General features: G+C 42.2%; 1 protein-coding gene across 1 annotated transcript in view; it reads left to right on the top strand.

Annotated features, from left to right (window-relative positions):
- Positions 1-14,982, top strand: part of LOC134793193 (ATP-binding cassette sub-family C member 10) — a 37,242-nt gene that overhangs the window by 10,339 nt on the left and 11,921 nt on the right. Inside the window, 11 exon segments of the mRNA XM_063764777.1 lie at positions 2,073-2,186; positions 2,484-2,663; positions 2,977-3,116; positions 3,603-4,088; positions 4,274-4,406; positions 4,731-4,904; positions 5,301-5,507; positions 6,061-6,188; positions 7,298-7,389; positions 8,690-8,884; positions 9,325-9,556. Of these exon segments, the coding sequence (XP_063620847.1) occupies positions 2,073-2,186; positions 2,484-2,663; positions 2,977-3,116; positions 3,603-4,088; positions 4,274-4,406; positions 4,731-4,904; positions 5,301-5,507; positions 6,061-6,188; positions 7,298-7,389; positions 8,690-8,884; positions 9,325-9,556 (2,081 nt within the window).

Genomic DNA, 14,982 nt, shown 5'->3' with positions numbered 1-14,982 from the left:
ATTTGAATTTAGAACTCATTATTTTTTTTATTTGATTTTGTTTCTAGTTCCATGCCATATATATAGACTTTAATATTATTTAGAACTACTAAAAAATAAAGAGTCCGTCTAAGCTAACAAAGTGAGAGAGTATAAGAGACGTAGTTTATGGATGAATCCTTTTCGCTAAACTACGTTCAATTGATACTAAACTCAGTCCGAGTTTATATAATTAGAGTTAGACCAAGAAAAGTCTGCAGCGATTTTGATAGCACTCGCAGTGCAAGCGTTATTTTAAACATCATACTTCTATGAAATTATGACGTATAAATAAGCACTGCGTGGGCTATCAAAATCGAATCGCTGCAGACTTTTCTTGGTCTAACTTAAAGTTTTTATAATGTAAGTACTTCTAATGCAATATAAACCGCATTAATAGGTTATTTAGTGTTATTACTGTAGAGTTAAGCTGACAAAAAATATAAGTTATGAGTATGAGTGAGTTATTAATATTTTCTGCACGTCTTGAATTTTGGCCGAGGAAACGTGTTTTTCAGAGAATTTAAAAAAGAAAATTTTTGCGATTACTGTATTTAAAAGAAATTTTTTTTAGTAGAACTGGGATTCATGAGTACCAAATCTTAACTTACATTTTTGTCTCTGCGCTGGCTGTAAGGTTGACGAAATATCTCTCAAACAAGTTTGAACAAGATCGGCTTACTTTAAATATTTCGTAAATTTTACCTTTGTTTCTAAAAACTGTTATATTTAAATGTCATATAGGTACTATTAATGTCTTCCAAAATTATTTTCTCGTAACAGGACTGAGGGGCTACCGCGAAAACCGAAATTCGCAACTTGCGGGGATCTTTCTCTTTTACTCCAAAGAAGGCCTAATTAGAGTGACAGAGAAAAATGCTCGCAATTTGCGAACTTCTATTTTCGCAGTTATAGCCCTGAATCTTGTTGCTCACCTATCCGTTCAAAAATATACATAAGTACTGAATATAATTAATAGATATTATAATTATACAATTAATACATAAATGTAATGGTACTTAATGAAAAGGAATATTGTGTATATTGTTTCGACGAATCAGATACTCTCAATAAAATCTACAGATGAGGCCACACAGCTGTTCATAATAAATATTAAATGACTTTATTATCTCTATACGCCTTACTAACTCTATGTGTCCTATTGTGGAAAAATAAAACACAACGACAGTGAAGAACGGAATTCTTAATTTGAATTTTTCAGATTTTTGAGATGCCTAGTCCATTGGTTGGAAAGCCCGTTCGAAATTTAAACTTATTTGCAATATAATAAGGTCGAATTTTGTAGATCTCTCTCATACTTATAGTAGGCTATTCAGATAAAATTAAATATCCCACAAAAATAAGCAAGCAGAATTAAACTTTGTGTCAAAGACATAAGTCATAAATTTCAATGCCAAAGTTTTAACTAAGGATCTTTCTCGCTAAAATTACTGTCTAATATGAATTGACCAGTGTAAGCATCAGTTAGCTAGCCCTAAGCAACCAAAGATCAAGCTGCAGTTGAAAAACTAATAAAGATAAAGTTAAGCTGATAATTTTCCCGCCGTCTCCATGCTTCTTTAAGTTGGGTATTGACTGGTCAGCTGCCTGTTAGCTATAGTTTTCGCGAAAATCGCCAGGACAGAGGTGAAAATTTTTGTATGAAAACTTGCAACTTTAAATGCATTTTTTGACGAAACTATTGCAGTCTAAAATGAAGTCAAAATCAGTCCATCGACTCAATTTTTTGCAAGCTTTCTAATGGTACCCCACACGATTCTTACAAATGAAAAAAGTTTCAGCCTACCCCTCTCAACCCCCTAAATTTCCCCCTTTAATAAGAAATAAGCAGTTTTGACTTATTTACAATATGAGTGGTGGTAATTGCTATAACTGTTCCAAATTTTAGGTATCTATGTCAAACGGTCTCTGAGAAAAACGTATTTAACTGATTTGCAAGACCGAAGTGATCCCATAAGTGTTCCGTAAACAAAGTTTTGTACGGAACACTAAAAAATGAAAAAAAAAATGAAAATGACCATGAATGTTCACAGAGGACCTGAACGTGCTGGGCTGAGGCGCGCACGTGGGCGAGGGCGGCTGCACGCTCAGCGGCGGCCAGCGCGCGCGCATCGCTCTAGCACGAGCCGTTTATCAGGACAAGCAAGGTAACAAGAAACTATGCGCGTCATTTGGCTTTTCTTAACCAAGAGTGAAGGCCATCTTTGAGGCCATTTGCTATCATAACGTTAAGAATTGGGTGCAATATTTCTACTTGATTGGTGCGAATTCTGGCGTGTAATGACACTTTGAAGAGAATGAATTTACTCTTAAATGCAAAGATCGCGAAAAATCAAAAGTTATGACAATCATAGAAAAAATGTAGGACATCTTTCGATTGTCAAATATGAGGCGGCGTCATAATCGTGCACCTTTTCTAATCTATACTTTTCTGTGTGTTGCAGTGTATCTACTAGACGACATATTCTCCGGCGTGGACACGCGCGTAGCTCAACATATTATGCAGCGCTGTGTGCTGGGCCTGCTGAAGCGAACAACACGAATACTGGTGTCACCATCGCCGCGTATACTCGCGCGCTGTTCACGAACGGTGCTTGTACATGACGGCCGCATACAAGCGTTGGGTAAGTACCTACTATATTACGGCAGGGTCGCCATGTATAAATATTACAGTGTAAGTACACTGTAACATTTGTAACACAGCTAACCCTAATAAGGGTTAATATGCAGTTTGAAGCAGGTAAATAACGTGAATGCCTTCTTCAATAACACGGCACGATTTCTTTCTTTCTTATCTTTTAACGATTCGTTTTAATGAAGTCTTTTGTCAACCGATCTGTCTATGGAACACGACCTCAGCGACGCCATCTGCGTTGCACTATTATTATTTTATGTCACTACATGATAATGTCGGAATATTATTGTTTTTTTAATCAGGACCTCCAGAAGCGGTGCTAAGTGAGATCGAGGAGTTCCTACCGAGCGACTCAGATGCGTTCGAAGAGGAGCCTCCCAAGGCCATCGCACCCGTAGCGGATAATCAAGACAGTGTCAGTCGAAACAGCTTGGACGAGGATGTAAGTTCTGTTAATTACCTTATGGACTTAGAACGCAGTACGTTTTTGTATCAATTATCGCCGCAAGTAAATGAATCCGAACCTCGCTATAGTCTTCTATCCTCCGCTGTAATGGAAGTTCGGATGACAGTCGTTTTCGCAATATGTCTGCACCCATCTTTTGAACCTGGGCTCCACTAAGACGTAACCATTAAATACCTTAATTACCACTAGTTTGTTGTTTACAGATACTTTATTCTGTTTACGTTTAGGCATAAAAATAAATGTATTAAAAGCGTCTCCATTCATTTTAAACTAGAAATAGTTGAAAATGAATGTTGTTGTTGTTGCGAATAAATTAGTTATGTTCCTTTGAAAATCATAAAATAAAAGCATGACAAATAATTTACGTTTTGGTGCCGTGACCAGAATTATTATTGCATCTAGTTTTATCTTATTTGGTTAGTTGTTATTGGCAGGCTTTTACATATAATTTTTTTATTCTAGGAAGCGATGTCGGAAGGCACGGTCGGCTGGTGGGTGCTAGGCCTGTACCTCCGCTCCGTCGGTTTCTTCCTCTCCGTGGCCATCATTCTCTCCCTCATCCTCATGCAGCTCTCTCAGAACTTCACCTTCGTGTGGCTCACCTTCTGGGTGCGCAACAAATCGCGCAACATCACCGAGACCACCGCCCACGAGAACACAACAGCTTTAGACCATGGATTTAACGCTATAGACACAGTTATTGACACGATAATGAACATGTCACAACAGTTTATCAGCCACTTGGATCGCAACGTTACGCCAACTATAAGACTACAAGCGCCAGCGAATGTGACGCCGAGTTATGACGATGACTTCTATTTGGAAGTGTATTTTGGACTAGCGGGGTTAAATTTGTTGTTTACGGTGATGCGAGCGTTCCTGTTCGCTTACGGCGGCGTGCAAGCGGCCACTAGGATACATAAGATCCTTCTTAGAGTCGTGACAAAGGTAAGCAACCTACTAGTAAATGATAATTTATGATATTTTTTACGAATTGCTTGATGTTTTTGTTTTTAGACCATTTTACTGAGTAAAACTATAATTGTACATTAACAATGGAGGCTTTTTGTCATTTTTTAAAACATACATTTAATTTACATTGGTACATTTATCATTTTATACCGTTGTTTTAGGCAAAAATAAAATTCTTCGACGTGACCCCGACGGGGCGGATTCTCAATCGCTTCTCATCTGACACGTATACAGTTGACGACTCGCTGCCATTTATTATGAACATATTTTTAGCTCAAGTATTCGGTTTAGTAGGTAAGTCAAAATCGGTTTATTACCATTAAACTCATTTTACGGTTTAATTCACGTATTTTTTGTGTTCACGTATCTTGCGCGATATATTTCAGCGCCTAGGTCACCAATTCAAGTATTAACAGGGCATGAGCAACATTCGCATTGGCTGGGTTGCGTGAGTGAATAAAAATACATGAGTTAAACCGTGAAATTAGTTTAATGTTAGTACTACTCAGTTTAAATTCGACGGTTTATTACGATTGTTTTTTCAATAGATCTTGCATTGTAAAGTAAACTCTACCAACGTTAATTTAAAGTTAATTTTTGAATGTTTTTTCTACTCAGGGGCGGTGGCAGTGACAGTATACGGACTTCCGTGGCTTCTAGCGGGCGTGGTTCCCGTGGCATTCATATACTACCGGTTGCAGCGTTTATACCGCGTCACATCTCGACAACTCAAACGGCTACAGAGCGTTACTCTATCACCTGTGTACGCACATTTCAACGATACGCTAGAAGGTATAGAATTTCCCCATTTTGAAGGGAATATGGAAATCAATGTCTGCGTGCTTGCGATTGCGATCAATTGATTATGCTGCTTAACACTCGCTAAGATAGATCAATGCAGCGCGTTACCTAAGGGCTATAGAACGCACGTTCGACGCCGACATATATCTTTTTACCAATTTATGACGGTAGGTGTCAGCGTCGAACGTGCGTTTCAGAGATGTTAGTGTGTAGTCTTCGAACAATAAAATGCATTTATATATATTTTAGGGTCCAAGGAGCCTTCTTTTATGTGCAAAAGTCCAACTGCCGATATGAAACGGCTACTATTACTTGTAAAGTACCTATTCTATATCTACTCGGTGTCCAATATTAATTCTGTCAATGTAAAGTAAACGGTGCATCCAGGTTTATCGACAATCCGCGCGCTGGGCTCCGGGCCGCGCTGGGCGGACCGCGGCGAGGAGCTGGTGGAGGCGTGGCAGCGCGCCGCGCTGTGCGGCGCTGCCGCCGCGCAGTGGCTCGGCCTGAGGCTGCAGGCTTGTGCTGGCGCCTGTGTGGCCGCTGCGGCGCTGCTGGCTGCTGCGCAGCGCGCTACTCATGCTTTAGACCCGGGTATGTTAAGACGACATGTATTCAGATGTCAGGGGAGGTAGGGGCCGGGCCTCTTACTTTAGCACTCTACACATACACACTCCCGGAAACAAAGCATGTATTATCTTCCTACGCGATGAGAATACCTAACTTGCAGACCAGGGCTCGGAACCGGTTTTTTTTAATCCCAAAATAGCTTAATATTTTTAATTATTTTATGCTCTTTCCGTAGGACTGAATCATGTATTTAGGTAACGACTTCGTATTATTTGATTGACCCATCAAAAATGAAATAATAAACCAAAGAACGAAAAAGAACGTAATAATACCGGTATTTTTTGTATGAAGAAAAACTGTTTCGTGCGACTTGGATCAAGAAAATTATCCGGCCGAAAAGAGAGCTCCCTGTCCAGGTTTTATGAGTCACTCAACTTCAATAAAGTTGTAAAAAAAAAAGTTTAACGAAATTTTTGAAATTTCTATTTTCTACTTGATGTTGGCTCTATACATAGTCTGTAGTTTGGCCATAACACAAAAGAATACCATACCTACAGTGTATTATTTACTCGTTTAGGTCTGGTGGGTCTGGCGATCTCCTACGCACTGTCCATGACGTCCATGCTCAGCAACGTGCTCAACTCCTTCACCGAGACCGAGCGCGAGATGATCGCCGTCGAGCGCGTCGGCGAGTACATTACACAGGTGGGATGAGCTTGTAGTATGTCTTAAAATTCTTATTGTGACATTCCACGGCAAAATGTACCTTATTGCGGCTAACGCTTACGTCGCATAGCGCCGCAATAATATTGGAGCGGCGTTAATAATAGCGCAAGCGCCAATCGCCATAAGGTACCTTTACCCGTGGGACGTCTCAAATTATACTAGACAAATATTGTAGGAGTATAAAAGCGACATGTTATTTTATTAATCGCACAAATTTTCGGATATGATCTAAGTTTAGTATTTAGTGCATGCTTAAAATGTAAAAATGAGCGCTATCTTGCCAACAAACTGCAATCGCAGTTTGGCGAAGAATAAAATTATTAGAAAATTGTTGTGTACCTACTTTATGACTGACTTTATGATGAATTAGTTATTTGTACAACAAGAGATCAAAGTTTGATATTTCTTCGAGTGCTTATTTTGAGTCCCGTGCAAGCGAAAGATTCTATAATAGATTCACGAGCGTAGCGAGTGAATCTAATTTAGAATCTTGAGCGTAGTAAGGGATTCAAAAGCGCACGAGATGTAAATAACTTTGATCTCGTGTAGTACACAAAATTTTTCACCCTAAGCAGTGAGAACATACCTAGAGGGACAGAGGTAATAGAACCCAAGTATCGAACTTGTATTAGACCCCGCATGTTGAAATGACATTTGACTATAAAGGTCACTTGAATGTCATTTTGTCTCACTCTCACTGAGTTGTCTCATTCAGTGAGCAAAATGCGATTTTGCTCACTGGGTGAGACAAAATGACTCAGTGAGCAAAATCGCATTTTGCTCACTGTTTTTAAGAAGCAAAGTACCCTTGTTCGAGCTGCTGAGGTGAAAAATACATTAATTAATTAAATAAGGCGTCCAAACTTTTTGACCCGGATACCACGCTTAACCATCAGCTATCCCGTTCGGAATTGGCGGAATTGGTTCGCGGGCGGAATTGTATGGTTATTGGCTCTCCCGTTTCTTTTCCGAGGGTTAAAAGTAAGGGCTCGAGACTAAGATCCGGCCTGCCGCTCGTTTTTGAAAACTTTGTAATTAAATCGAAATACAGTACAATTGCACAGAGGATACAATAGTTTCTTTTTTAGGTGGAGAGTGAGAAAATTGACGGCGAACCACCGCCGTACGGTTGGCCTTCGCAGGGAGTAGTGAGCTTCGAGGATGTCCATCTTAATTACAGGTAATAAATTAATAACGTATAAACGTATAAATGTGCGATAAAAACCGGTTTCTGGGGTTCACGATTGACTCAAACCTGAACTGGAAATGTCACGTGGATAAACTCTGCGCTAGACTGAGTGGTGCCGTTTTTGCACTACGAAAACTAAAACCCCTTATATCTCAGGATGCCTTAAGATCTGTGTACTACGCACATTTCCACTCATTGATATCATACGGAATAATAATGTGGGGAAACTCGACAGATGCAAAACGAGTTTTTACTATTCAAAAGCGCGCGCTACGTATTTTGGCTGGGGTGAAAACTAGACGCTCGTGTAGGGATCTGTTTGTTGAATATCGCATTATGACGCATTTTTCACTATATCTTTTTGAAATCATAATGTACGTGAGAAACAATATATCAGAATTTAAACGGGTTCACGTTGAGGGTATAAACGTCCGTTCCACGGGACGGCTAAGAACGGTTCCTCGCCGTATGGCCCTAGCACAGAAAAACCCTCGTGTCATAGGACCTACCTATTATGAACGACTTCCGGCCGTTGTAAGAAATGAATTGTGTGATCAAGCATTCAAACGCCGATTAAGAGATTTTTTGTTGGATAAACCGTTGTATTCTGTTAGTGAATTTATCAATGATGTATAGATTTTGACGATCCACCACAGGAGATACTATCTTGACATTATTTTAAAATCTTATCATTTCACTTTTAATTTGATATTTTATTGATTATATTGTTGTGACATCCCTGTTTTTGACGATCATAATATGAATTCCTGTAGATTGACATGCCTGCAATTTATAATGTAATCTGTATTATGAAATAAATAAATCTAATCTAATCTATACATTTACGTACGTATTTTTTAACTTAATAAATCTGAACAAAACGTAAAAAAATGCTAGCATGCACATTTTTTTTTTATAAATCCTTTGTTAATTGGCACAGTCAGTGGGATAATGGGATAATTAAAAAGTTCAATTAACCTGTATCTTTTAGGTGAAGCGGCTAAGGGGCTATTCATAAATTACGTCATTTCAAATTAGGGGGGGGGGGGGTCTGGACATCGGATGACGGTAGCATGAAGTAGGAGGAAATGGGGTCATTTGAAGCATGATTTTTGGATGATTATAGGGGGGGGGGGGGTCAAAAATCGTCAAAAATCGATGACGTAATTTATGGACAGCCCCTAAGGTCTAGTGGGATAGGTAACTTCACTCTAATGTATTGGTATCTTTGATTACATACGTTGTTTGAATTAAAATGCCTTCTTCAATTGAGCGACATATGATATTCTAGTCGCGACGGTCGCGGCGCGGCGCTGCGCGGCGTCACGTTCGCGAGCTACCCGGGCGAGAAGCTCGGCGTGGTGGGCCGCACCGGCGCCGGCAAGAGCTCGCTGCTGCACGCCGTGCTGCAGCTGGCGCCCGCCGCCGCCGGCCGCGTCGTGGTGGACGGCGTGCCCGTGCACACGCTGCAGCTGCACGCGCTCAGGTGCATTAGCTATATTCTTTCTTGTATTGAGGTGTGGAAATCCCTTCTGAGAAGCCTATGTCCCTGATGAGGGATAACAGGATATCATCATCATCATTGAGGTGTGGAGTAAAGAGTACTGTATTGTGTACAATATGCCACAGGAGTTCTTTCATTTCCGCGCGCAAAAATACAAGTAGGTATTCAAGGCACAAAGCGTGAATATAAGCGTGAGCAGTGTTATAGATAGAAGGCAACCGTTTAAATACATAGATGCGGTACCCATTTTCGTAACACTCGCTCCGGCTTATCCCTCAAGTGGAATATTTCATTTTGGATCTCTTGGAATGAGATTTTTTGTAAATTTATTATCAAATTAAAATCGGGCTGCCTACCACTAGAAGGGATTACCTCACGTTTACTTTTAATAAAAATTACATAATATTCCATTCGTTTGTTAGGTCCCGGATAGGCATGATCCCGCAAGAACCCTTCGTGTTCACGGGCAGCGTCCGCGAGAACGTGGACCCGCTGCGCCAGCACTCGGACACGGAGGTGTGGCGCGCGCTGCAGCGCTGCGGCGCCGAGGAGGCGCTGCGTGCTCGAGGAGGCCTGGCCGCGCCCGCCGCACAGCTGTCCAGGGGGTTAGCGCAACTGTTGTGCCTTGCGAGGGCGCTGCTGCAGCGGGCTAAGGTTAGTTGTACTAGCAGGAGATCTAAGGTCCCGTTTTCTAAGGGGACCTTGCATTTTGGAGACAAAGCAAACCGCTTGGAACAGGTATTCCTGGGGGTGACCTGAGCTGATTAAGCCCGGTTGCCAAGAGGTTCCCCCCAGCAGGTGGGCAAGGGAGGGGGGGGGGGGGGGGGGGGGGGGGGGGAAAGTGACTCCGGCGCGCCTCACTCTAAGCTTTATATCTGCATACATCTCGCAACTATATCAAGTTTGGTGTCATTTTCGTATAATTCGAGGATGAAGAATTCATTTCTGTGGCTAAATTTTCACTCACCCATACAAAAAATACGAAAAATTCAAAATTCAAAAAAAATCTTTTAATTTTTCTTTTCGAAAATCCTGTACAAAATGTATACTATGAGGATTTGCTCTAGAAAAAAAATACCTGTGAATAGCCCAGTTATCCTACTATACAGAATAGTAAACTTGTCAAACATTTTTTTTCATAACTCTGTTAAAAAAAAATGTTTTGTGTCGCGCGGCGTACCTGCATTGTAAGAGCGGTATGCAACGTTTAGGATTTTTAAGTATGTTTAGATGATTTCTGATAAGTTGTTATTACTTTTGGACGTGATATATATACAAATATAAATTAAATATATAAATAAAGATGTTGGGAATACTTTCGCTAATAGAGTTAAGTATTAAAAATAAAATAATTAAATAAATATTAAGGACATTTTTACACAAATTGACTAAGCCCCACGGTAAGCTTAAGAAAGCTTGTGTTGTGTAAATGTGATAAAATTAACATAGGAGATGTTTGACAAAAAATGCGGGTTAAAATAAGATATATATTGTTCGTAATTGCCATTACATGCCCATGGGACTGTGCATTTTAGGTTTTTTTTAACGCAGTTGCACCTCCCTGAGCATTTTGTTTTGCAGCGACAACGAATAAGCTCTAAACAAGCAGCAGCCGCCGCAGGTAGGCTTGTCCATATGGGCTCCGAATAACCATGTTGTTTGGACCAGCCCCAGTCAGCAGGGCATGGTGGCTGTTGCTGAGGGGCTATAATCTGTCCCCAAACATAGACCAAATCCTACACCGGAACATGCGACACAACTGAAAACCGCCGTGTCGCCGAAATGTCAACCTGGTTGACAAGGTGCAGAAAACCCTAGAGGAAAAGCAAACCGCTCTATGTGCGTTCCTTGATGTTGAAGGTGCTTTCGACAATACACCCACAGAGACCATACTCAATGGTATGAAATCAAAGGGAGTAGACGAAACCACCAGATGGGTACATAGCATGCTCTCGAACAGAGTAGCCACTCTGACCATCAATACTATATATAGAGCATGAATTTTATACCACTAAAGGGTGCCTACAAGGAGGCGTTTTATCCCCACTATTATGGACCCTAGCGGTGGACCAACTTCTTGCAATCATGTCAGGCCAAGACTTTGATACACAAGGATATGCCGACGACCTTGTAGTCATCGTCAAAGGCCCTTGCCTCAACACAATATCCAACCTAATGCAAGGAGCTCTAAACACAATATTCAAATGGTGTAGAGAAAATGACTTGTCCATTAATCCGAGCAAGACTGTAATAGCCATTTAACCATTCACAAGGAAACGGAAGCTCGATAAACTCACAAAACCAAGACTTAATGGACAAATCACCTTCACCTTCGACCAAAAGTTAACTTGGAACCCTCACCTGAGAAACATTATACAAAAAGCGAAAATGGCCATGTGGTCATGCTGTCGAATGGCAGGAGCAAGATGGGGCTTAAGACCCAAATTGCTATGTGGTTATACACAGCGGTAGTGAGGCCAATTGTCACCTACGCCTCCGCAGTCTGGTGTAACAAAACCAGCCAAAAGACAGCAATAGACACTCTAAACAGCCTGCAACGCACGACTTGTTTAACAGTAACAGGCGCCTACTCCTCGACACCGGGAGCGGCCCTAGATGCACTGCTGGACATCATACCACTCCACTTGCAGGTGCAAAAGGAGGCCAAGCAGTGCGTCTACAGAATATGCACGCTAAACAGGCCAAAATGGCGCTCTCAGGCATTAACCGATCTAAAGGCCTGGGTTTTTGCGAATAGAACTCTTAGCATACCCACTGATGACACGCACACCGAATGTCATCTCACCAAACTGTACACAGTAGAAATACCTCTTAGAGACAAATGGATCAACAACCAAATGTACGTCGAAAAGGGAAGCCACATCTGGTATACTTACAGATGGTTCCAAGAAAGGCAATGATGTAGGATGTGGGATCTATGGTGAGAGATCTAAGCTCAGAGCGCTAGCTAGCATGGGCACACTGGCCTCAATCTTGCAGGCAGAAGTCTTCGCCATCAACAAATGTGCGGAGATCAATCTGGATAGAAACCTAAGACACCAGCATTTCTAAATCAACTCAGACAGCCAGGCTGCTCCGCTGGCACTAGAATCCCTTGAGTCAAACTCAAAACTAGTCCAGAACTGTAAAACAAACCTAAATGCACTGGCTTACTCCAACAAAGTTACACTTAGATGGGTACCAGGGCACTCCGACATTAACGGAAACGAAGAAGCGGACGAACTTGCTAGAAAGGGCGCAGACACACCCCTGGTCGGCCCAGAACCGTTCTGTGGAAGCACAAAACGAGATGCATATTCTCTGCTCAGCAACAGAAAAAACGAGAGCAATCGATTGGTGGAAGTTCGTTAAAGGACAAGAACACTCGAAAGCTCTGATCAAAGGGTTCAACAGCAAAACTGCTAAGGAGCTTTTAGGACTCAAAGGGCACAAAACCTGCGCGGTGACCAGAATACTGACTGGACACTGCAAGTTGAACAAACGTATGTTTCAAATTGGCAAGAAACAAGATGCGACATGCAGGTTCTGTCAGGAGTAGATATGAGCGCCGCGCCGGCGCGCCGCCGCCGCCGACAAAATTTTCGCGCCGCCGCCGCCGACGCTGCGCTATCGGCGTGGCATCGGCGTGACCTTGTTAGATACTACTACTTTCAGAATCAGATAATATATATTTTATCTAGTTTAGATCTTTAACGGCGCCAGTCTGAATAGCTTATAGACATTCAAAAGGTATTTTAGATCCATATAATTCAAAAATATTGATGGTAAATTCAAACTTTTCTGTTTGGTAACCGCGCTACTAGTGTCAGGGCAACGAAATGACTTATTTTGCCAGCTGGCTAGCTCATCCGTCTTCACCGCGAATTTAATCATTGCAACTACTGCAACCATGGTTTGAATGTCTTTAAAGGTGTAAAAAGGGGTTAATTTCAGATATTAAGCGTTTTCACGCTCAAAGGCCCGGCCGTTGGCTTCGCACGGAAGTCGTCGAAAACGGAATCGGGTCTCATTTAAGCTTGGCCATTGTTCAAATTTCAAGCTTTGCTCTCTCGCAGCTCAATCTTTGGCCTCGCATCGCTTGCATAGAAGTAAGACGCTACCTGAACCTCCAAGTTTTCGGCCCTGTTTGGAGCCTAACTTTCGGCCTCGCATTTAAAATGCATTCTTCTCCGATCTTAGTTCCACTTCAGCACGGCCTTTGGCCTCGCACGAATGCACCTGCAGAAAGCTCCTGGTCTTTAACACATGGCATCGGTCTTTAACGGCCTTCGGACTTGCTTACACTGGACCAAGTTCAATTCTAAGCTCTGCTCTCTTGCAGCTTGGCCTTCGGCCTCGCACAGAAGCGCGTCGTAATCGGCGCTCCGGGCTCACTTGGCGTTCGATTCTAAGCTGTATGCTTACTTGCAGCTCAGCCTCTGGCCTCGCATGGGAAGGCGTCGAAATCAGGTGTTCGGGGTTAGGTTGAGCTCGGCCTTGGGCCTCACTTTTTGACATAAACCGGTTTGTTGGGTCGATATTGGTTAATGACGGAGCTTGATTTTCCTCACTTCGGCTCTTTGGACTGTCGACCAGACGTATCCCTGATACAGTCAATCCGCTACTTTTTACTAAGCACAAAAGACAAGGGCCTCGCAAAGATCTTCTGGCCAGGGCCTCGCCAAGATTAAGACCGCATCTGATGCCGCGCAATGCCGTTTAGACTATATAAAACTTTTTTCGTACCTTTATTCAATACAATTTGCTTGAAATTGAAAAATAAACTTATTTTATAACTTTCTTACAGCAAAAACATGTTTTTTCGGTAATATTTTGGTTTGAATTCTTTTTTCATTAATAAAAGGTGTTTCAAGGCCACGCCGCCGATTCGCCGCCGCCGCCGACCGATTTTGACCGGCGCGCCGCCGCCGGCTAAATGCCTATCGGCGCTCATATCTAGTCAGGAGTCAGAGAAGACTGCAATGACACGTAGTGCAATCCTATGAGGTACAAAACATTACGGCCCAAAGAATCTGGAACTTTCTGGATGCAACGGGCATTAGTAATGAACTTAAAGGGCCGTCACAATAGATCAATGCTGGTCAATGCATCACTCAAAGGCCCACAACACCACAATAATAATAATAATGTCCCGCGGGGGCAGCTTGTGGCGAGCTGACGGTGAGTGGCGACACCGCGGACCCTTATTCCAGAGGGCCCTGTCATATGGCCCTCGCCTCTGTGCTTGCCTTGATTGGCCGGCCAGAATGGAGTCGCAAGAGCGGGACCTATGATCCAGGTTGGAAGTGTAAAATGTGATAACGCCGGCGGCCTGCTGAACGGATTACCGGGATCTGGCTACCGCAGACTCACATCTCGACAACCTCACAGCCACTCCAAAGTGTTGCCCTGTTGTCGCATTGTGCGTGCGGCCATTGCGGGGCCCACTCAAGGAGTTGCCGAGTCACCACCTGTCATTTACAATTTTGAGACTGATTGTCACGGCAGGTGTCCGCTAGAGTCTCCCATAGCCCATTATCCAGTCCATCCAACTTTCAAATCTATAGCCCATGACCTTAGTTCCCATCGCAGCACAAAAGTGCTGCACTGCAATAGTCTTTGCACCTGGCGGGGACCATATCCGGATGTATCACATTGTGCGTTCGGGGATAGTATCCACCACATGTATCCCTTGCTTTTAGATTAAAGTGCCTTAAAGGGCCTCTGCTCTGTTGGCTTCGGCCCCACGTACGCCTCCCAAAGGTCCGGGACCCCATGGTCCCGAGATATGGAAAAGACATACAAATAATAATGTTAATTTTATCACATTTATAATACTTAACTCTGTTGGCGAAGGTTTTCCCAACATCTATATTTATATATTTAATTTATATTTGTATATATATCACGTCCAGAAGTAATTTATTAATGCAATCTACAACCAGAAGAATAACAACTTATCAGAAATCATCTAAACATACTTAAAAATCCTAAACGCTGCATACCGTTCTTACAATGCAGGTACGCCGCGCGACACAAAAATTTTTTTTTAAACAGAGTTATGAAAAAAAATGTTGGAC

Source organism: Cydia splendana, chromosome 1 (genome assembly GCF_910591565.1).
Source record: "Cydia splendana chromosome 1, ilCydSple1.2, whole genome shotgun sequence".
NCBI lineage: Eukaryota > Metazoa > Arthropoda > Insecta > Lepidoptera > Tortricidae > Cydia > Cydia splendana.
Note: the sequence above shows the minus strand (reverse complement) of the source record. Positions and strands in the feature narration are given on the sequence as shown.